General features: G+C 38.2%; 1 protein-coding gene across 13 annotated transcripts in view; it reads left to right on the top strand.

The window, feature by feature from the left end:
- Positions 1-22,632, top strand: part of dmd (dystrophin) — a 400,034-nt gene that overhangs the window by 172,700 nt on the left and 204,702 nt on the right. For all 13 annotated transcript variants that reach the window (XM_038282138.1, XM_038282143.1, XM_038282134.1 and 10 more), the window contains exons 3-5: positions 13,060-13,152; positions 15,322-15,402; positions 17,644-17,736. In XM_038282138.1, coding sequence (XP_038138066.1) covers positions 13,060-13,152; positions 15,322-15,402; positions 17,644-17,736 — 267 coding nt within the window. The remainder of the gene's footprint in view (positions 1-13,059; positions 13,153-15,321; positions 15,403-17,643; positions 17,737-22,632) is intronic.

Genomic DNA, 22,632 nt, shown 5'->3' with positions numbered 1-22,632 from the left:
TGGACTAATTTTTTCACGGAGCAGCAAAAATGTTCCTGTACTTGTTCAGGAGTTAAATTGTTAATCCAGTGGAAATGTTTAATTCATCCCTCAGATTAAAAAGGATTTAACTGATGGAATGAACTAAAGTTATGGTAGGAATTAGATTTTCATTAAGCAGTAAGATGGGTCATGTTATAAACATTAATATATTTTTAAATGAGTCAAATCTGCTCTATATTTTCTTAGGATTTTATGTAATAGACCAACTCTAAGTAAGACGGACTGTGGAATGAAAACTTTAAACAAGCTTCAAACCTTTTTTTCTATGATTTGCGTTTTCTTTCTATATTCTTTAGAAGTCAAATACAAACGCATTTAATGAAACTTGAAAGACTTTTTTGACTTTGAGTTTGATCAGTGAGTTTCCATTGTTTTATATTTAAGTTTGATTAAAAATGCTTTAAAAAGTCTAACGACGCGAGGATAGAATGGTGTAAAGGCTTTAATTTTCCACTGTATGTTGAATGATCTGAAATGATTAAAGCTAAGTTCAGGTCAGTCAGTAGTTCCATATGAATGACTAAAAGGCTGCGGCAGCTTATCTATAGAGACTAGCTATGATCCTCTGTCTTAATTTTGCTGCTATCTGAAAATCGACTCGTTTATGGAAGGAAGAGTGTGTGCATTCCTGATATGTCCTCTGATGACATTGCACAGGTTGCATCTCATTTGTTTTTCTCTATGTAATTTAGAGTTCAGTTAACCATGATGTTCTGCTGGAAAATTCAATTACAGAAACATGTTTTTTTCCCCCTTCCCCGTAGCATCCCTGCCTTCCCTTTATTCATGTATTTTTTGTTGCTTTATGTGTGTTTTTTTTATCTGAGACGGATGATGGACGGCCTGATAATAATACAGATTTGGCCTTTCAGACAAACCAACACGGAGTTTTTGAAGGTTTTCACTTTGTTAAAAGGGTGGTGTTTATCTTTTTTTCCTGTTTTCAGTGTTTATATTTTCCCTTCAGTGCATTCCTGTTTATTAGAGGTAATGTTTACTCTGACATCGGATGAAAATATGTTTTCACCTCTGAAGCTGCTGAATTGCAGATGCACAGATGCAACTACCGTAATATCCCATAAACATTTTTCTTGTCTTGTCACTTTCCTGCCCCAAGCTTCACTAATGCATACATTTTAGATCTTTAGGTTCAATAAAATGCTGATATTTTATTATTGATGTGGCGTTTTAATATGCCTGTTATAGAACAGCGATTGAAATGAAAGAAAAGATGGAGCAAGTCCTTTCTGCCAAAGATAGGTCAGTTCAGATGAGACCCATATAATCTTTAACACACTTCCACATGGGGAAGCATGGTGGTGGCAGACTCATGCTGTGGGGATTCTTTGGTTTTGAGCATGCAAAGGAAGATTGAAGATCTGGTGCTGAATCAGTCATAGAAATCGATTATTTCAGTAACTGTCATTAGGGCTAGAAACATTAGTCGATTATGAAGACAACAACACAAAATATCAGCGGAAGCCTAGTGGTTAGGGCATAGGGCTTGGAATTCTGAGGTTGTGAGTTCGAAACCCACTCACATAGACTGCCATTCTGGGTCTCTTAGCAAGACCCTTAACCCCTGATTGCTCCCTGGGCGCCCCACGATGGCAGCCCACTGCTCCCCAAGGGGTGGTTTAAATGCAGAGAGGTAATTTCTCCATTGTGAGATCAATAAAGTTCAATTTATTTTATTTTATCCCACAATTTCCCTACTAGTGGTGCAGTCTAATTGCAGTTTAGACAGCTGCAGGAGGTAGTGCCGCATCAGTTACCTGATCTCATGATTGCAACTTCAAGTAGTCATCATGGCAAAAACAGAAAAATTGGACTTGGTTTTATAAGTTTTTCTTTCTATCACACAAACTTTTAGCTTGATTTTGATTGTAAAAAAAAAAAGGGCCGTGTAAAGTTGAAATATGTGCTTGGTTTAAATAGGTTAGACTGCCTCTGATTCATATTCCTTTGAATCACAGAGATGGATACAAATGTAAACACGGCTACTTCAGATGATAATTGACAAAAATCGTTTCTCATTGCTGTGTTTCATTTATTACTGGATTAGTGGTCTGAATTAATGGGTAGGTAAAGTTTGGAAACTTTGTGTCATCAGCCCTCCTCTAGGTCAATATGCATGTGCCACACGCACAAAATTGCGGATACAGAGCCTTCAGTCCTTTACACGACCATCACAGGTTCCAATCCCTGCTTACTTTCAAATATCGCTAAAAAAAAGCACTAGAAGCTACAAACTTAAAAATGAGAAAAACAGCAACACCAACAGGTCTGGCATAATTCCACAGTATTTACTGGAATTTTTGCACATATTCATGTGGAAACACACATTTATAGCTCAGTTTTGTTTGAACCATGTGCATGAAGTGTGAAAATGAGATGCACGGACTCGACGTCTGTAGTCTTAATACTTTTCGTTGCTTTTACTCCTCTACCCTAATACTGTATTCCTCTTCAGGGTAGCGTGTAAAGGCAAAGTTACAACACCACAAAACATGTAGAAGTAAAAAAGTTTGAAATCCTCTTTGCATTATCAAGAGATAACAATGACATTTTTCTAGTAGTTTTTTTTTTTTACAAGTTGTTGATCATTGTGATAAATTATATTGGCTAAACCGTAAATCTCGCTAGGTAGTGCTGTTGTTCGTACCCGTTTTTCCAAGCATTGTTAAAACGTTTTTTCTAGGTGTGGAGACACAGCGTGGAAGTGCGTTGGTGTTAAAATCCGGTACTTTGATCACGTGGACCCGTCAAATATAAATAAGGCATTACTTTGCTGATTTGGTGCTTACAATTTCATAAATTGTGAGCATTTTTCCTTTTCTTGTCGAAATAGTTGCAATGTAGATTGCCATTATAAGTTTATAACTAGGTGATTGTTTTTAGAATATATTTGTTTCTTCTTACTGAGACAGACTATTGAGGGAGCCCCTTTCTACGGATTCCTCGCCTTTCCTCTAAGGTCTGCCTCTAATCCTTCACTAACCTTCAACAAAAGTGGCTATTTATGTTGAAACTTTGCTGCAGAATTTTATTGGATTCAGAATTTCCCAGGTTGATTTTTAAATATCGTTTTTTAATTACTCACCTGGTGTCTCGAACAACCAATAAATCTCATGTGGTGCCTGAGCAGCTACATACATAATATATATATATATATATATATATATATATATATATATATATATATATATATATATATATATATATATATATATATATTTTTTTTTTTTTTGTCTGCATTTAAAAAATAAAAATGTCTCAAGAGGATGTGAATAGCTGTGGGAATGATGCGGCTGGCTGATGTGGGGGATGACTGTCAGAAAACCACTAATATCAGCTATAGTTGCCTCCTAGTTTAGGATGTTATGTGTCAGCGGTAGATGCAGGGTATCTGCGCCCACAGCAGGAAAACATAGGACAGAAAATAGGACTTTTGTAGGGCTGGGCAATATACTAATCCTTAAAAAGTGCATGAAAAGTTTTTCTAAACAGATACAAGATGTTAATATTGAGTTTGCTTTTTGTCCTGCGCTTTTACTAAGTTGTTTTATGATGGCTTCAGTTAACCGACTTTTTAGGAGAACAGCAGTCTGCCTGTTTGCTTTACTAGCCACACACAGGAAGAACCCACTCCTGTCTAAAGGCAGGGATTTCCTAAAAGGTTGCAAATCAAAGGCAGTTTGCAAAGCTTGACACGATCTTGCAAAAGACAAATCCACACACGAGTACATGGAAAGCAAGCCACAAGCACAAAGGAGCATGAGTCATATTTATGAGGGCAATATATCCCCTTCAGAGTCATGGTACTGAATCTGCAAAAGGAAAATGTTCAAAATACAGGTAGAGAGTAGTGTTTGTACATGTGTACTGAATAAAGCTGCTTGCATTTAAGGTGCATACACACGTTAAGCTGTATTCTGACTTTGAAACTATATGCAGCCAGTATTACAGGGGAAAAATTCTGCAGTAGAGCTTGTAGAGTCGGACGTACTGTAAGTGGTGTGTTCTGGCCTTTACATGATTAGGATTTTAACTGATGTGGAAGTTTGGCCCTTTACCTTTTTAAGAAAATAGATCAGTATTACTGAAGCAAAATGTCCTTTTGAAAGGTCAGTTAGCTCTAAACGTAGTTGCTAATACTGTTCTGATGTGTAAATAGGCTTCTGGATAAAAATCTGAGCTCAGTTCTGATAGTTTGGCAGCATAGATGCATCTAATATTAGAATCTTTAATCCAACCATCGGTGACTGGAGACTTAACCTGGAATTGGACACTAGAGAATAAATTTTGAAATCTTGTGTTTTCAGAGCCACCATAGCTGACTCCTATTAATATGGAGGAAAAGCGGCTCTACTTTGAGCCTCTTCCTTATGACCATCTCTAAGGGAGTGCCCTGCCAGCCATCAGCGACACCTCATATCAGCATCTTGTATCTGGGATCTGTTCTTTTGGTCACAATCCAGATTTCATGACCATATATGAGGGTAGGAACCTAGGCCAACATATAAATCTAGAGCTTTTTCTTTTTTTTTTTTGCACCTCTTTTTACCACAACCACCCAATACAGCTTCTGCATCATATCGGGAGCAGCATTTATCCTTTTTTGCCTTTCTCCCACTCAATTCTTCCCTCCTTAACTTGAGCCAGGAACTCTGCTCTCTCCTAAAGGGGACCAGCCACCTTTTTCCAGTTGAGAATCATGGCCTGGGACTTGGAGGAGCTGAATCTCATCCCTTCCCCTCCACATTTATGTGCAAAGCGCCCCGGTGCACTTTGAAGGTCTCGGCAAGGAGGTGTCAGAAGAACATCTGCAAAAAGCAGGGACTGGTCCCTAAATCAGACCCCCTCCAGTCCTTGGTTGGGCCTAGAAATCCTTACCCTTCCCATACTGTACATGTTATGAACAGAACCACTGATACAGGGCAGCCCTGTCAGAGTTCAACAAGCACTGGGAACAAGTCTTACTTAATACCTGCAATCAGGACCAACTACACTTGAACAAAGACCGGATAGCCCAAATTAAAGGGCTCCCAACTCTATACTCTGTACAATCTCACTAGATCCCTTGAGCCCCCTACAGAGCGTTTAGAGCTGTTCCAGTTTACCACGGCCCGGGTGAAAACCATACTGCTCCTCCTTTAGCCAAGACTGTGAGGGACCGAGGTAAAAAGCATGAGGAGTCACAGGAATCCAAAAAAGAAACTTACAAAAAATCATGGGTTCAAGTCATAAAAGAGGCCAACCAAAAAGAGAAAATTTTACTCAAGCAAACTGTGCCCAAACTAACTGGCTGCATAAACAAACATAACTGACCTAACAAAGAAGTTACACACAAGGGTATATATACAGTGGCTTATCAGACCATTAACACAATAGGGGTAATTCAAACAAAAAAAAAACAACAACCACAAATGACAAACATTGGCTGTACAGTTAGGTTTGGCAAAAAACTAATCTATATCTTAGAACAATGAAGACACACCAACCGCAAAACAAATCCTAAGTGAAAAATGCAAAAAATTAGAAAAGGAAAATTCAAATTCCCCCCTTTAAGCAGCACCTGATGGAACAGTCCAATTTCCCCCTCCTGCATTTAGCAGATCTGAGTCCTGTCTGCCATCTTTTTTCTGGCCAAACTCCTAGGCACCATAGGTAAGAAACAGATTAGTGACAAAAACAGAAATATGAATGAGTGCAAACAAATACAGTCAACTAAATGTGCGCGCCTAAAAATAGAACACATGCATTTGAACTAAGAATAAAGTTTTATTGCAAACTAAAGTATGTGTATGGATTAAATAAATAAAGGTGCATGTATAGTCCAGACTTAAGGTTTGGCCATCATAAAGACTTAACTTTGAACCAGGATATTAATTTTAGTCCTAACATAAATGGTAATGTAACTATGGCAAGGATTTTGTAGCTAGCTACCATGCAGGCACTAATGAAGTTAAATTTTGCAGATGCTTCAAAATTAAAAGCTAATTCTCCAAAACACAGTTTTGCATTTTTTCATTAATGGGGTAAATTATTTTATAAAATATTAAATCCTTTATTTTTATTTTTTTTTTTACTAATATTTGGATTTAGATGGCATTTTACTCTTTATCTGCATAAATTACAACCATGAAGTTATTTCATTCTGAGGTTTTATTGTTTTTATGACCTATAAAGCGTTCCTCTCCAGAATCTGCTGAATTCTCATAGTAGCTTCATCTGGTCTGTTCCTGTTTGGCTGTGACTCCATCCTGGAGAGAAATATCAGCTGTGCTGCTGCCATCAACACCATTGTCTATAGATGTTCAAGATTGGCCTGTTTTTCAGTGTGGTCCTGTTTCTCTGACTGGCTGGCTGGCTGTGTTTCCTGGAGGGGGCCGCCTTTTACAGTTCCTTTCTGTATCTCTGCTTCCGTCTCCTTGAACCCCAGTCGGCCTCAGCAGATGGCCACTCACACTGAGCCTGGTTCTGCTGGAGGTTTCTTCCTGTTAAAAGAGAGTTTTTCCTCTCCACTGTCGCTACAAGCATGCTTAGTGTGAGGAATTGCATTTGAGTCAATGAGTCGATGCAATCAACTGGTTTTCCTTAGATAGAAAACGTTGAATCAATTTGACTGGATGATCTGGTTGAACTGTAAAGTGCCTTGAGATGACATGTGTTGTGAATTGGCGCTATAGAAATAAACTTAATTGAATTTAATTGAATTTGTCACAGCACTTAATTGTTGTGCGGAAGAGTTCTCTACTAGCTTTTATGGAGATGTTTGAGACCTGCAACTTTCTCTTTCCCTCTGTGTAAGTGTATTACCACCTGCTGAGAGGCTAGAGTGAGAGAGTTGGTGTCTTACGCTTCCTTTATGTAATCATGAATTAAATTGAGTGCCTTTGAGATTTGAAGGTTTTTATGTTAAATTGCAAATATATTGCAAATGCAATTAAATACCCTGGCCCTTTTTGTGAGATGCATTTTGATAATTTTAATATAAAAAAAGGTACCTTCGTTAATTGCATTTTAAAGATTGGTACCACAGATTGAATAATGTACTTTCTAACGTGTAAATCCTTTAATTTATTGAAGTCTTTTCAAGTTGTGTTGGTTTGACTACAGAAGAAAATTCTTCTCATGCTTTCTTTCTATCATGTTTTTGTTGTATTTTAGATCGAACAGACCGCTTTAAAGAGTGCCAAAAGGCCTTTGTAACCATACAGCAAAAATGTGTTTGTGTTTGTGGCTAAATCTATCAGAAAAAGATCAACGCCTGGGGACAGAGTTGAGGCTTTTTTTTAGTATTCTCATTTAAGGATTGTGCAATTTTATGATTTATTTTAAGATTTCCTCATATAGAGTTATAAGTGCAATCAGGTTTCTAAAGTCTATAAGATCCCCCAGGACTTGTTGTTTTGCTCTAGGAAAATGTAATCTTTGTTTTTTTTTTTTTTTATATCCTCAGGGAATGAAATTATGAAGAGGCTATCACTTAAAGGAAAAAATACTTTTTTATCCTCTGAAGACAAAATTGGAAATGTTTTTTACCATCTCACTGAAATTAGGTTACTACATCTCAACTGAGCTCTTCATTAGAAATTGGGTACTTCCAGGTCAGGATGCTGCAGGTGGGTTTAAGATCATCGCAGTATTGCCTGGTGAACCCAGGGACAGCTTTGTTTGGCTTTTGAAAGTCACTTCGGAAAATCCTTGTACTGTACTCCATGTTTTCTAAGCAATTGTCTCTGGCCTTACCTTGGCAAGTCATCACCTCAGATCCTGAGCTATGGCTGAAAAGTTAGGCTTTTTGGATCTGCCCTTACATGTAGTCTCTAAATAAGATTTCTGACAGCCAGTTGTTGAGTCGCTGACGCCCAAGTTTTCAGTCTTTTATCAACAACTTTCTGGATCTGAAGTCGAAGCATTCCTAATTTCTGTTTGTAGAATATAGGATTTTTCCTGTTTAAAGTGTTCCCATAGTGAGAGCATATACACTCACCGGCCACTTTATTAGGTACACCTGTCCAACTGCTCGTTAACACTTAATTTCTAAGCAGCCAATCACATGGCGGCAACTCAGCGCATTTAGGCATGTAGACATGGTCAAGACAATCTGCAGTTCAAATCGAGCATCAGTATGGGAAAGAAAGGTGATTTGAGTGACTTTGAACGTGGCATGATTGTTGGTGCCAGAAGGGCTGGTCTGAGTATTTCAGAAACTGCTGATCTACTGGGATTTTCACGCACAACCATCTCTAGGGTTTACAGAGAATGGGCCGAAAAAGAAAAAACATCCAGTGAGCGGTAGTTCTGTGGGCGGAAATGCCTTGTTGATGCCAGAGGTCAGAGGAGAATGGCCAGACTGGTTCGAGCTGATAGAAGGGCAACAGTGACTCAAATAACCACCCGTTACAACCAAGGTGGGCAGAAGAGCTTCTCTGAACGCACAGTACGTCGAACTTTGAGGCAGATGGGCTACAGCAGCAGAAGACCACACCGGGTGCCACTCCTTTCAGCTAAGAACAGGAAACTGAGGCTACAATTTGCACAAGCTCATCGAAATTGGACAATAGAAGATTGGAAAAGCGTTGCCTGGTCTGATGAGTCTCGATTTCTGCTGGGACATTCGGATGGTAGGGTCAGAATTTGGCGTCTACAACATGAAAGCATGGATCCATCCTGCCTTGTATCAACGGTTCAGGCTGGTGGTGGTGGTGTCATGGTGTGGGGAATATATTCTTGGCACTCTTTGGGCCCCTTGGTACCAATTGAGCATCGTTGCAACGCCACAGCCTACCTGAGTATTGTTGCTGACCATGTCCATCCCTTTATGACCACAATGTACCCAACTTCTGATGGCTACTTTCAGCAGGATAATGCGCCATGTCATAAAGCTGGAATCATCTCAGACTGGTTTCTTGAACATGACAATGAGTTCACTGTACTCAAATGGCCTCCACAGTCACCAGATCTCAATCCAATAGAGCATCTTTGGGATGTGGTGGAACGGGAGATTCGCATCATGGATGTGCAGCCGACAAATCTGCGGCAACTGTGTGATGCCATCATGTCAATATGGACCAAACTCCCTGAGGAATGCTTCCAGCACCTTGTTGAATCTATGCCACGAAGAATTGAGGCAGTTCTGAAGGCAAAAGGGGGTCCAACCCGTTACTAGCATGGGGTACCTAATAAAGTGGCCGGTGAGTGTAGTTTCCCAACTCATTATAATTGATCAATGGATGGTGGCTGCATTGACATGAGGGATAGGCCATCCCAGGCTTTATCCTAAATATTTAGTAAAATATATTTCCCCTTTGTGATCTGAGGAATAAAGTATAAAAAAGCTGGGAGGCTTTAAACATTCCTTAAACTCTGCTAAAACATCAAGACCTTGAACACAATGTGAGACATTAGCTGTTATTTTTATAGTCTCCTCTGTGTGTATTTTGCTTTTGTTTATGTATTGATTTTTTTTTTATGTCTCTATTCAGCACTTTGTTGTGCCTGGGTTGAAATGTTAAAGCGCTTCATTAATGAAGTTGTGTTTATGTCTATTATCTGCTGTATTATCACTACCTTGGCAAAAAAAAAAATAGATTAGATGTTTTGTCATCAAAACAATTAACCGATGAAGTCTATTTTTGTAATGATTTTGGTAAAAGTAATCAATTTTATAGCTCTTTTTTTCTGGAGAAACTTTTTGGGGTTATTTGGGCTAAAGTCTGTAAAATCTATAATAAGGACAGAAACGGTTTTTGGAAGTTTAACCCCTTAGCTCCTATCCCAGCTCCTCCTGCATTCTTGAAGGTGTAGAAACAAATAAGGTAATTTAAATGAACTGAATAGTAATGGTTTTGTAGATTAAAAATCAGTTTCATCCAATTAACTAATGACCGACCTTCTTTCAATGTTGTGGTATGGCCGCCAACTTCTGGATGGCACAACTCAGTATGCAGGATTGTTATACACTATTTATTAGTGACAAAAATGTAGAATGCACTTTGTTGTTCTGTTTTTAAGCATCAACGTCTCAGGCTAGGATTTGATGATAGACGTACAGGGCATTACTGGAACAGGTAAAAGCTGGAGAAAGACGTGTCACCAATAAGTGGGGCCGATTATGTGGGTCTTAAAGCATTTTGTGGAGCTTATTTGAACAGACCTCTGGGAGCAACCATAACCACCAGTTTAGAAGTGCAGCTAACAGCAAAAAGTGTTGCTGCCATTGCAGTTAGTTGGATTGTTCTTCGGGATTGACAGATTTGCCTGATTGATTCCGGCCCAAATGCAACATAAAACCAGTCTGAAACCCTTTTTAATCTTTTGTTTAAAGAATCAAACTTTGAAACTCAAAGCCAAGCTCTTTTTTATCAACAAGTTATGCTCGCATTTCTTTACTAGTTTATTTGGAATATTTGGATCATCATTTGGTATAGTAGCACTCTACGGTTTGAGCTTCATATCAGCCTCTTATTCCTTTCTGTCTTTGTTTCATATGCTCATGATGGTCTCCCCCTTATTGTCAAATCACACCTTAACAGTGAAGCTCTTACCAATTTATATTATACAGAGATACAAAGAGAGATGGCTGCAGGTGAAAATACCAAAGTAGAACATTGTAGCATCAACTGTGACAAAAAGGTCACCTGTGTTTGTTTTGATTTATCTGGGTTTCTTTCGTTGTTCCATCTGTAGTTTGGAATCAGTCTCTTCCTGTTTCAGACATTTCTTGCCTTCAGTAGCTCAACAGAACAGACATCAGCACATACATGTGTGCCTATTAACATATAGTTTGCTTGTGCACTGAAAGTTTATATTAAAGGTATAGTGGGGGATGTTCTTTTTCTGGGTGGATCATCAAAATAAGTGGTCCTCCTGTCAATCATTCTGGTGATATGTTTACGTAAGACCGTCCTGCGTGCTCGTCCCCATTTTCACTTACCGGTTGTGAGTCTGACATAGTGGAAAAATTACAAATCTTCTTTTGGAAAGTAAGCTTGTATGAGCGATGCAAGCAAAAACTTGTAAACAGTGTGTGCACAAGGAAAAATGGGCTCATGCACGCACTCACACGCGTTTAATAGGCGTTCACTCTCGGGAGCAGTTACAGGGCACAGAGTGGGTCTTTTCAAAAAGTCATGAAAATCCTCCACTATTCCTTTAATGGGCACCCAACATAGGCAAATTAAAGAGTGATTATATAGATCTGTTAACAGTTAGCTATTTTCTTGCCTCCAATTTAATTTTTTTTTTTTCTAATATACAGGCGTGCAACAGGTGTGACGTGACATAAAATGATGTTATTGATAGGTTTCTAGAGCTCTCTCGGCCTAGCAGACTATTCTGATCTACCCCTGTCCTCCTTCGATATCTCGTTATCTCCCTTAACTCCTGACCCGGACATGGCTACCTGCCTCTGACCTGTTTTAAGGCACATTTTGCTGGGATTGTTGATTTAATCTTCTGCTGGTCTTGTGTGGGCTTCAAGAGTCCTCTGTTGTCCAGGTGAGCCTTCCCCAAAGTCGGGTCTTGGTCCGGCACTTCTAATGCCGAAAGCAACCGCCACTACAGCCTCTGGATGAGGCGGTTGTCCTCTCTTAACCAGAACATGGAGATGATGTGCCAGTATTGGTACGTTTTTTTTTTTGGGGGGGACAGCAGTAGGCTGACAAGAAAGAGGGTACAACGTCGAGGACTAAGGCCTGGGTCTTTGGCGCTAACCACTGCACCACCAAAGCACGCCCTGAATGTGGAGATTTTGTTACAAAAAACGTGTTTGGTGTGAATTGGCCTTTCAGCCAATACCAATTTAGGATTGGTTTCCATGCAGATGATATAGTACTTTCCAGCATTTACCATCAACAAAAAGTCATTAAAAAACACAACTGTTATTTTGACTGTCAACTTTTGACTTCGTAGAAGAAATGTCCAAGAAGATATTCTGGCATCTAATGGATATAAATCAGTTCCCATGAATAAAAAAAAAAAATAATATTATTTCAGTGAGGAAATACTTTATTACAATGAATGTGTGAAAGGTTACCTGAGGTGTTAGCTGTCACCACACTTCTAGGGCTTTACAGTAGTATTTGTCTTCCTCATCCTACTCCTCCTCACTGTAAGCTGTTGGCGTTTACCTAGCAACAGCCACTGCCTCACCTCAGCTTGATTTCTAAGCCTAACCACAGCTGTAAGCTCAATGCAGCTCATTTTTATTTGCAAGGAGCGGCCATTGCAAAGCATTTGAAAAATCTTTCTAATTGATCAACTATTCCACCATCAAGTGTGAGAATCAGTGACATTACATTAAAGATAACCTTTCCTTTATACTCTTTGCTCCCATATAGATTAAATTATATCAAGCACACATATACAGCTTAACTCAAACAATGTTATTTTTAGTTTTGCCTTTTCTTTTCTACTTCTCAGGGAAATGTATTCTTGCAATACATGTGAATGAACATAAATAAAAGATTCCCATTTTGTCTGCTGATTCATTTTTTTAGGTTGTATTATTTCAGTGAAAGCTAGAAGAGGAAACTCATACTGTATTCAGCCTGCAGCAGGTTCTAGTGTGAATCAACTCCCAGTTTGTAAGCCCAGACTTGTCAACACTGATAAAGAACAACCCCCCTGGGTATGAAATTGTTATCTTCACATTTAACGGCAGACTGCGTTGTTTTTACTCCAGAGATGTGTCCCTATTCTCCAGAGCAGGCTGTTGTTTTTTTTTTTTTGCTGGAGAAGAGCAGAGCTGCCACTTTGGAGACTGAACCACTGCCCTTCCTGCAAAACGATAAATTCACTGCAGCATCTCTGCAGGAGTTTTTCTCAGCATCGCTGTTAGTCATTTTGATGTCAATGGTTCTGATTTACTATTGCTAAGAAATTTACAAAACACATTTTTTCTTTTTTCTGGTTATGAGAATGTGGACCGTGAAGAATAATCATAAAGTTTGTTTTTCTCCCTCTTATTTCACTCTGTGTTAAAGTTTATTTCCCTTTGTGTTTCAGACAGGGAAACCACCTGTGGAGGATCTGTTCTCAGATCTGTGTGATGGACGACGCCTTCTGGAGCTGCTGGAGGGGCTCATAGGGCATGAGCTAGTAAGGACACACACACACACCACTATTTTACCACAATGGAGCAGGCAGGGGCATACTTCAGAGCAGCACATCTGGGTACTGTACCGTCCTGTAGTGCTCCTCACAGCTGTCAGGCTGCAAGCAGACTTATGACTGAGACGTTGGATAAATGCCGAATTATGAGTTGTTTTCTGAACTAACAGCACCAAAAAAGCCCCAACCATCCATGATTCCATTTTCCTTCATGCTTATCCCAAGCGGGGTCATGAGGGGTGCTGGTGCCTAGAGGCAGGGTACACCCTGGACAGGTCGCCAGTCTATCACAGGGCAGCACAAAAATGCCATAAACAAGAGCAATTTCTGATTTTCCATCAGAAAACCTTTAAAACTGAGACAGGCTGTCCATTTATGCAAAACTATGTACACATTTTAGTACCCTAGATTTTGTAGCTTTCACACTTTACTGAGACAAATATGTTTTAGATTTAATATTGTATATTTAATGTTAAGTTAATCTTATGAGGTGAATTTTGTTCAGTTATTGTTACAAGCAAAAAAAAAAAAAAAAAAAACATGTTTTGTGATTTAGTTGTAAAAATATTTCAATCCAGAAAGGAAACTTGGAAAAATGCTTAATCAAAAAACTGTACATTATAACTTTACTCACATTTTCATTTATTATTTTCTTTTTCAAATGCATTTTTGAAAGTTTATATCTCAAAACCTTTATTTTTTTAAGTAAGAAGTGTAATTTCTTTACATGCATTCTTAGCCTGTAACAATGATGGAGCAAAATTTACTCCATATTCAAATCAATCCATTTTATTTATATAGCACCAATTCATAACATGTCATCTCAAGGTTCAACCAGATCATGCAGTCAAATTGATTCAACGTTTTCTGTCTAAGGAAAACCAGCTGATTCCATGGACCCACTGAGACAAAAATAGAGTGCATACAGTTAGTCACAGTGAAGGAAACAACACAACAATGAAAAACAGGCCAAGCTCCAACATCTATAAAATGAGGTGTTGAGCTGATACTTCAATCCAGAATGGAGTCACATCCAAACCACAACAGACCAGATGAAGCTACTGTGAGAGAAAAAAGTAGAAAAAACATTAAGTTATTTAATACGGAAGAATGGGAGAATATAATTAGAATGGAGCAGAATGAGGGAAAGTGGTGCCTATGTCATCCAGCAGCCTACATATATAGAAGCATAAATATAGAAAACAGCTCAGAATAACTGACTATTTTGGATAAGAGAAAGTAGAGCACCAGAGGGGTTTAGTTGAAATGTTTGTCCCGACTGAATTCTCCCCTGCTAGATTGGCCTGCCTACACCTACTATTCTTCGACTCGTCTACCAAAATGACTCAGAGTTGATCAGCAACTCGTCCCAACGTTCATGAACGCTCATTTCGAAAAACATAAAATTTCAGCCCTGACTCCACTTGCAAGGTCCTGTTTCTTAAGCTTTCATGTAACCTTTTTTTCAATGGTGCCACGATTCTGCTGTCCAGCTGTCAGTCCTGAAAACAGCAGGGTACACAGAAAAATTTTAAATCTTAAGTCATTTTTCCCTAAAATAAATGCATTTTTTCTTGGATTGAGGAGGTAAGTGAGACATTTTGCCAATGGAACAAGACAATTTACATTTATAATAAGAAAAAAACAGTTGCATTGTTTTATTTCAAGTGCATTTTTTCTAATTATCTTATTTTAAGAGTAAAATTCGTTCCATTGGCAAATCCTCTTACTTACCTATTCAAATTAAGGGTAAATACACTTAATTTAAGATACCTTTACTCATTTCTAGACTGTTTTTACAGTGTATGAGTTTGGCATCAACCAATTTAGGTTAAAAAGCTGGGTGATAAACTAAAGCATACCAGGAATCCCACCTCCAAAGGTTTATAGGAAACAGAATGAAGTTTATGCATTTAAAGTCTACCTTAAACAAACTGAGACTCATTAGAAGTTACCATAAAGGACTGATGGTGGTTGCCGCCACCAACATGAATTTATATAAGACATGCAAGTGAAAAAAAATCTGATTTTCTATCACACACATGCAAACATACCCTTTATATTTTGGTTTATGTTGGTGCTTACGGTTGCACTTAAGGATGCAGAGCCTGGTTTATCCTCACTAACATCCTTTACCTCCTTCCTGTGTGTGTGCAGGTGAGACTGGAGAAAGGGACCACCCGTGTTCACTCACTTAACAATGTCAACCGGGCTCTGCAGATCTTGCAGAAGAACAATGTGAGTACACACACACACTAAACACTGTTATTCAGACTTATTATACTGTATTGATTCCCCCTACATTAGCCACTAGACAGTCGACTCACCAGCTGAACATATCGATGAATATTCGTACCTTGTTTTGGTATACAAATTGTATATAAAGAACTTAAAAAGGCTTTAAGGGATCCACAACTAGTTTAAAATGTCAGCCTACTGTAAATACATTTTATTACTAAAAATATTTGCTTATCCAATCACACTATTGGAAGGTGTCCCAATCATTTCCATGGCTAAAGGTTTATAAAATTAGGCATCTAGGCATGTAGGCTGTTGTTACAAACATTTCTGAATGTCCTGACAGGCGTTTTAAAGAAAATAAGACATTTATATAGCATCAGTAATGTGACTAAAGGCTTTGTCACATGCAGAAGGTTTCCTTTGATAGAAATCATCCGTTTTATATAACCAGATTCCTTTTATGAGCTGAAATGCACGTTATTGTGCCCAAACTGACAGCACTGCCAGGCACAGATTGTTCTCTAAAACCTTAGGGGATCAACTATAGTTCAGCTGTCTCAGTCCAAACTTTCTACAATTCTAGTAAAGATGCCACTATATAGAATCTCTAGTGTTTCTTACACTTTGAAAATAACTTTTTTTATGTTTATTTATAATGTGAGGCTAAATATATACATATATATTTGCCCTTGTTAAATCACAGGTTAATTGGATACAGCAAAAGCGCACTTTAACTTGAAGAGTAATTTTTTTTTCCTTCTACCTTTACACTGGTACCAAAAGCTTGAATTTAAAGCTGATAATTGCAGAGCTATTCTCGATTTATTTCAGTTGTAAACCCATTTTTTAATAGGTTTCTGGAAAAAAATGTTACATCTAGGGTTGTAATAGAAATCCTAATTATAATAAATATTTAAGTTTTTTTTTAGATAACAATTTGTTGCATTTGATTAATAGATAATGTCGGCTTTTAATGGTTCTAATGTAACCACCATCCAGCAGATGGCATAGAGAGTGTTTGCAAGAGAAGTAAAGCAATGCTAGAGCAGAACCATAAAATGATCTGAAGTCCGCTGCAGCTATTTACACTGTTTTTACACGTTTATGGTTCAGTTTTTTATACACAAACACTTAATAGCGTCCATTTAATCACCTTTTTAAAGGTGCTGCTAGAAATACAAAATCTCTCTCAGCACTGAATGTTGGCTCACAATAAACATAGCTACTCACATTTAGCATCCACTTCATTAAAAATAAAGTGACAAATGGTCTAACAGTATGTTGGAGTGACATCCACAGATAATAATGCTAGTTTTAAATCCATTTATTTTGGAAATTATATTTGTTTTACGTATTTTATTAATTAATTCAATTTACATATTTATTATTTAATTTTCTACTCAGTAACCTTGTAATTTACAGTATAACTAAGGTCAATAATCTAAAAAAATGTTTGTTTACATTGGAAATATGATCTAGAAATGAATAAAAATGTCTTAAATTAAGTGTATTTACCCTTAATTTGAGTAGGTAAATGAGATAGTTTGCCAATGGAATTAGTATTTTTAGTCTTAAAATAAGTTAATTAGATAATATGCACTTGAAATTAGACAATGCAGTTGTGTTTTCTTATTTTAAGTTTAAATTGTCCTGTTCCATTGGCAAAATGTCTCTTTTACCTCCTTAATCCAAGAAAAAATGTACTTATTTTAAGAAAAAATGACTTATTTAGTTTTCGATTTTACCCAGTGCAGTCAGAATTTACACATGATTAAAATTTAATGATCTACAACCTTTCTACAATTGAGCATATCTAACATATTTAACTATCATATTTCCTTATGTTAATGAATAGATCCACTTGATGAAAAGAGAAAGAGAAAACTGAAGTTTTAGAAAGAAATGTCTACTTATCAATTTTTCGTTAGTCAACAGATAACATCGACCAATTGTTGACACATTACCAGCAGTTATTGATCACTTTGCTGTTATTAAACTAGGCACTCTTTGTTTGTTTTTGTTTGTTTTGTTTTTGTGAAGGTAAAAACTGAAGCATTAGTCAGAGTAAAGGTACCAAAATAGTAAAATAAGGAACCTACTTTAATGCTTAAACCTTATGCCCCTCCCCCTCTTTCTTTTATGGCATCCGATTAGTGAAGGTAAATACTGTAGTGCTTGTAGTTGCGGTAAAAAAAAAGGCAGCCATGAGATTGTTGTTTCTCTACTTCCCCTCTGCAGGTTGATTTGGTGAATATCGGAGCGGCAGACATTGTGGATGGCAATCACAAACTGATTCTCGGGCTCATCTGGAGCATTATTCTCCACTGGCAGGTGTGTTTTTGGATGCGCGCGTGTGTGTGTGCGTTTATGTGCATCGTTTTTAGTCAACATTTTGCTCCAAGGGATTTTATTTCTTTCTATTTCTTCTCACCCAATAGATGGCTTTGATATTTACTGGGGAGAAATGAAGTAGCTCAGTCATCAGAGTTTCTTCTTTTTGTTTCACATTATGCTAAACAGATTGCGTCCCTATCTGATGTACTTTGGGAACTCTTTGCCTTTGTTGTGAAATGTTAACAGAAGATTATGAATATATGAAATACCTATAACTGGAAGTAATTGCTAATTAATAGTTCATTCAAAATTGAGGTAAAAACCAATTGATAATTATTAATTAAAAGATTATAACTGTAATTTGCTTAATTATCCAGGTTCTTAGTCTTTTACATACAATAATATAATAATAATCACTACAATAACAATTACTGATGAGAAATATAGGTATAAATAAATTATATATATATAATATACCATTTTAAACATAAAAAGACAAAATAAAGCAACAATGACGTGTACTGTCCATCGTCCATCGAAACACAAAACTTCATACAAGATGAAAAAAATGGATTAATAGAAAACTCTGTAAAAGATTTTAAAAATTCTGCTATGGTTGTGTTTAATAGAAACTGAATGTGACATAGATCTCGGTGAATACGCTCAAGTCTGTTCTTCTGGCAGATTATTTCAGAAATACCAGAGCAGTATACTGCTATTCTGTAAGTATGTAAGTAATTATGAACACATACGGTATTAATGTGTTTAGTTTTAACCTCAGTAGTCCTCTTCCATGTTTAGATGCGTTCCAGGCAAATTACCTCTTTAATAGGCTCTGCAGAGGTCAAAAGGTCAAAGTATATGCTTCTGTCCAGACTGAAATCTAATGCTACATTCTCACAAAGGTTTGGATGCTCAGTTATTAATTATATTGCAGATTTTCTTTTTTTTTTCTTTTTACTTTAGTGAAGTCAGCCTTCACTGAAGTTTTCATGATCCCCAAGTAACCTGGATGCACAATAAGTAAATGCAAGTAAAGGACGATAGGAAATATTTATTATTACATTGAGTAATGGAAATCGATAATAGGGCTGGGTAAAAATCGATTTAATTTAATTTACATTTTTGCAAAATCGATGTCTAGGGAATGAGAGCGATTACTTTTATAGTAAAGCGTGTGACGTTCACATTCAAATGGGCAGGACAGTGCTCGGGTCTTGGGGTAGTTTCAAAAGGGTTATGTAAATAGGGTTATTATCCAGTGTTAACTATATAAGCTAGCCTGATCACCATTAGCAGAAGCTAACTTGAAATCAAAATCAAATAGCCAATTAAATAATTAACGACTGTTTAAAGTGACAGTGAAGCACGTTTCAGTCGTTTTATTGCATTGTTGTAATATATATCTAACAGTTGGTTAGAAATTTGTAGCTCTCTCTAGCATAGCTCTCCATCTGCGTTAGCATCTTTAGCAGCAGCCTGGCAAAAAGCAGCTTCTTCTCCTCCATGTCATCCTCCTCATTATCATTATTTCATCTGATTTCTACATTCTCATCGATTGCAGTATTTTGTGAAGAGCATTGAAATTCGATAAAAAGAAGAGTACTCTAGTTTGCAGCTGAGGTAGCATTCAGTATAATCTGTATAATCTGTTTTTGTCCCCTTATGGGCTGTAAGTGTCTATGGTGAATAAAGGTGCTTTACAGTAAAAGGAACCTAACCGTTGTGAACCTATAACCTTCACAAAGATGAAGATTTAAGACTCATGAATCAAGTGATGAAGATGTTTTGGGAGGTCTGATAAGGTTTATGGAACGGTTAAACCTACGCTTTTTAGAATTGACTTTTTAGTATTAATTTAAAAGTTTTTTTATCTTTATACATGGAAAAAATGTCAGACTCGTGTTTTGATTGAGGGGTTTCCAGCCTAGGCTGTCTTTTATTCTCCTGAGACGTCATCCATTCGTCACCCCGCTCTGTTGGGGACATTTTCGTGTGTTCTTATTTTTCTCTTTTTTTCACAATTTGTTTCGTTTTAGTATTTTTCTTCTTTCCTTTTCCACAATGTATTCGTCTTGCCTGAGGCATGAACTTGACGCTTCATCTCCAGGGGCCGTTCTCTTGGATCTTCTCTGTTTTATCGTGGATTGGGGCTCTGATGCTTACGAATCCTTTGCCTCTCTCCTTATGCTTGGTGTACAGCACCAATCTGAATTATCAGTCGCCTCTGCCTGCTTTTAAGGCCAGGCTATTATACCACTGGGTTTATCTGATGAACTGCAGGGCACATGCATTGGTGACTTGGACTTTATTCTTATCATTTAGCCGGCTCTTTAGGAGCCACTTGATCATCACCGGTAGTTATAATCATCTTCCATCGCTATGATTTCACTGGACTGCTTTTATCACATCATTATGAGGCTTTGCTATTATTGCTTTTCCTGTCGCCTTAGCTCAGCATTATGGTGCCACTATGAATCTTAATATTGTTTTTAGGCATGCAGAGAAGTTCTTGGTTCGATGTTTTTACTCTTCTTGGAGAAGTGTTTATATCCATTGACGTTTTTCCGGTTTTAGCACATTGTACAGTGAAGGAAATAAGTATTTGACCCTTTGCTGATTTTGCAGGTTTGCCCACTTCCAAAAAATGCAACGATCTATACTTTTAATCATATGGACATATGGATCCCAAAGAAAATTCCAGAAAATCACATCATATGAATTTATTAAAATTGATAACCATCTGATGAGGAAAAAAAAGTATATGACCCCCTCGACAAACAACACGTTAAAGGAAAATTCCGGTTTTTAACACTTTTAGCCCCTTTTCTGTAGTGTCCAGGATGAAATCGAATGATCGACACCAAAATTTTGACGATTGGTCCTGTCTCGGCTATTTGGCTCATGTAGAATCCCCCCTGGCTGCTTCAGAATGGCTTGCATAGTGCATGTCAGATAATGTCCTTAAAACAACCGTAAACGTTCTTTTTTTAAAATATGCTACTCACCGGGTCGTCAGCGCAGTTCAATGACGTTCCTAAAAAAGTTTCGTGAAGAAAAACCGTTCCTGTCTTGTTTTATTTAGCATTTTGTAAATCCCAGAACTATTTTTTCAGATACATCACAACCGCTTATAAACTTCCGCTTCCCGTTCGAATCTGAAGCGTTGCACACTCCAGACCACTAGTTGGCGACAATGTCTCTATACTTTGGGAATGTAGGACCACTGTGTACGACATAGCAAACAAATTTTCAGAGTTTTTTATAGTGTTTAACAGAGACGTTAGCACCTCAACGTCGGAGTACACAGAGTGAAGCAGAAACATTTGGGCCTTGCGAAAGGACTACAACTAAGCGTAAACAGGCCCCCTTTCCGTTTCCGGTGGCGGAGGGATATTGACTATTCCAACAGAACTCAACGGGATTTACAAAATGCTAAATAAAACACTACAGGAACGTTTTTTCTTCACGAAACTTTTTTTGGAACGTCATTGAACAGCGCTGACGACCCGGTGACTAGCATATTTTAAAAAAAGAAAGTTTAAGGTTGTTTTAAGGATATTATCGGACATGCACTATGCAAGCCATTCTGAAGCAGCCAGGGGGGATTCTGCATGAGCCAAATAGCCGAGACAGGACCAATCGTCAAAATTTTGGTGTCGATCATTCGATTTCATCCTGGACACTACAGAAAATGGGCTAAAAGTGTTAAAAACCGGAATTCTCCTTTAATATTTTGTAGAAAAGCCATTTTTGGCCAGCACAGATGTCAAACGGTTTTTATAGTTGGTGACAAGGTTTGTGCACATTTGTTTGTGCACAAGGTTTGTGCACGGCAGGGATGTTGGCCCACTCCTCCCTGCAGACAGCCTCCAAATCATTCAGGTTCCAACGTTGTCGTCTGGCAACTCGAATTTTAAGCTCCCTCCAAAGATTTTCAATTGGATTCAGGTCTGGAGACTGGCTAGGCCACTCCAGAACCTTGATGTGCTTCCTCTTCAGCCACTCTTTTGGCGGTGTGCTTAGGGTCGTTGTCTTGCTGAAACACCCATCCTCGACCCATCTTCAGCTCTCTCAATGAGGGAAGGAGATGTTGGTCCAGAATTCCACGATAGCCTACATGGCCCCGTCCATTCTCCCCTCAATACAATGGAGTTGTCCCCTTGGCTGAAAAGCACCCCCAAAGCATGATGTTGCCACCACCATGCTTGATGGTGGGGATGGTGTTCTTTGGGTTGTACTCGGTGTTCTTTGCTCTCCAAACACGACGAGTTGAGTTGAGGCCAAAAAGTTCTATTTTGGTCTCATCTGACCACATCACCTTCTTCCAGGCCTCTTCAGAGTCATCCAGGTGGTGAATGGTGAACTTCAGGCAGGCCTGTACATGTTTCTTCTTGAGCAGAGGGATCTTGCGTGCGCTGCAGGATTTCAATCCATGACGGCGCAGTGTGTTACCAACCGTTTCTTTTGTAACTGTGGTCCCAGCTGCCTTCAATTGATTCATCAGTTCCCTCCTTGTGGTTTTGGGATGATTCCTCACCGTTCGCATGATCAGGGACACCCCACGAGGCAAGATCTTGTGTGGAGTTCCAGACTGAGGGAGGTTGGCGGTGGTGTGGTGCTTCTTCCAATTTCTGATAACTGCACCAACAGTTGATCTTTTCTCTCCAAGTTGCTTTCCGATTCTCTTGTAGCCCATCCCAGCCTTGTGCAGATCAACAATCTTGTCCCTGATGTCCGTAGAAAGCTCTTTGGTCTTGTCCATGGTGGTGATGTTGGATGCTGGTTGTTTGGGTGTCGACAGGTGTCTTTTATACAGGTAATGAGGTGAGGCAGGTGTATTTGATGTAGATAATTTGTTGGGATTGGGGCTGTGTCTTAAAGAAAGACTAA

The sequence above is a fragment of the Cyprinodon tularosa genome, unplaced genomic scaffold (assembly GCF_016077235.1).
Source record: "Cyprinodon tularosa strain WSP-4 unplaced genomic scaffold, ASM1607723v1 ctg18, whole genome shotgun sequence".
NCBI lineage: Eukaryota > Metazoa > Chordata > Actinopteri > Cyprinodontiformes > Cyprinodontidae > Cyprinodon > Cyprinodon tularosa.
Note: the sequence above shows the minus strand (reverse complement) of the source record. Positions and strands in the feature narration are given on the sequence as shown.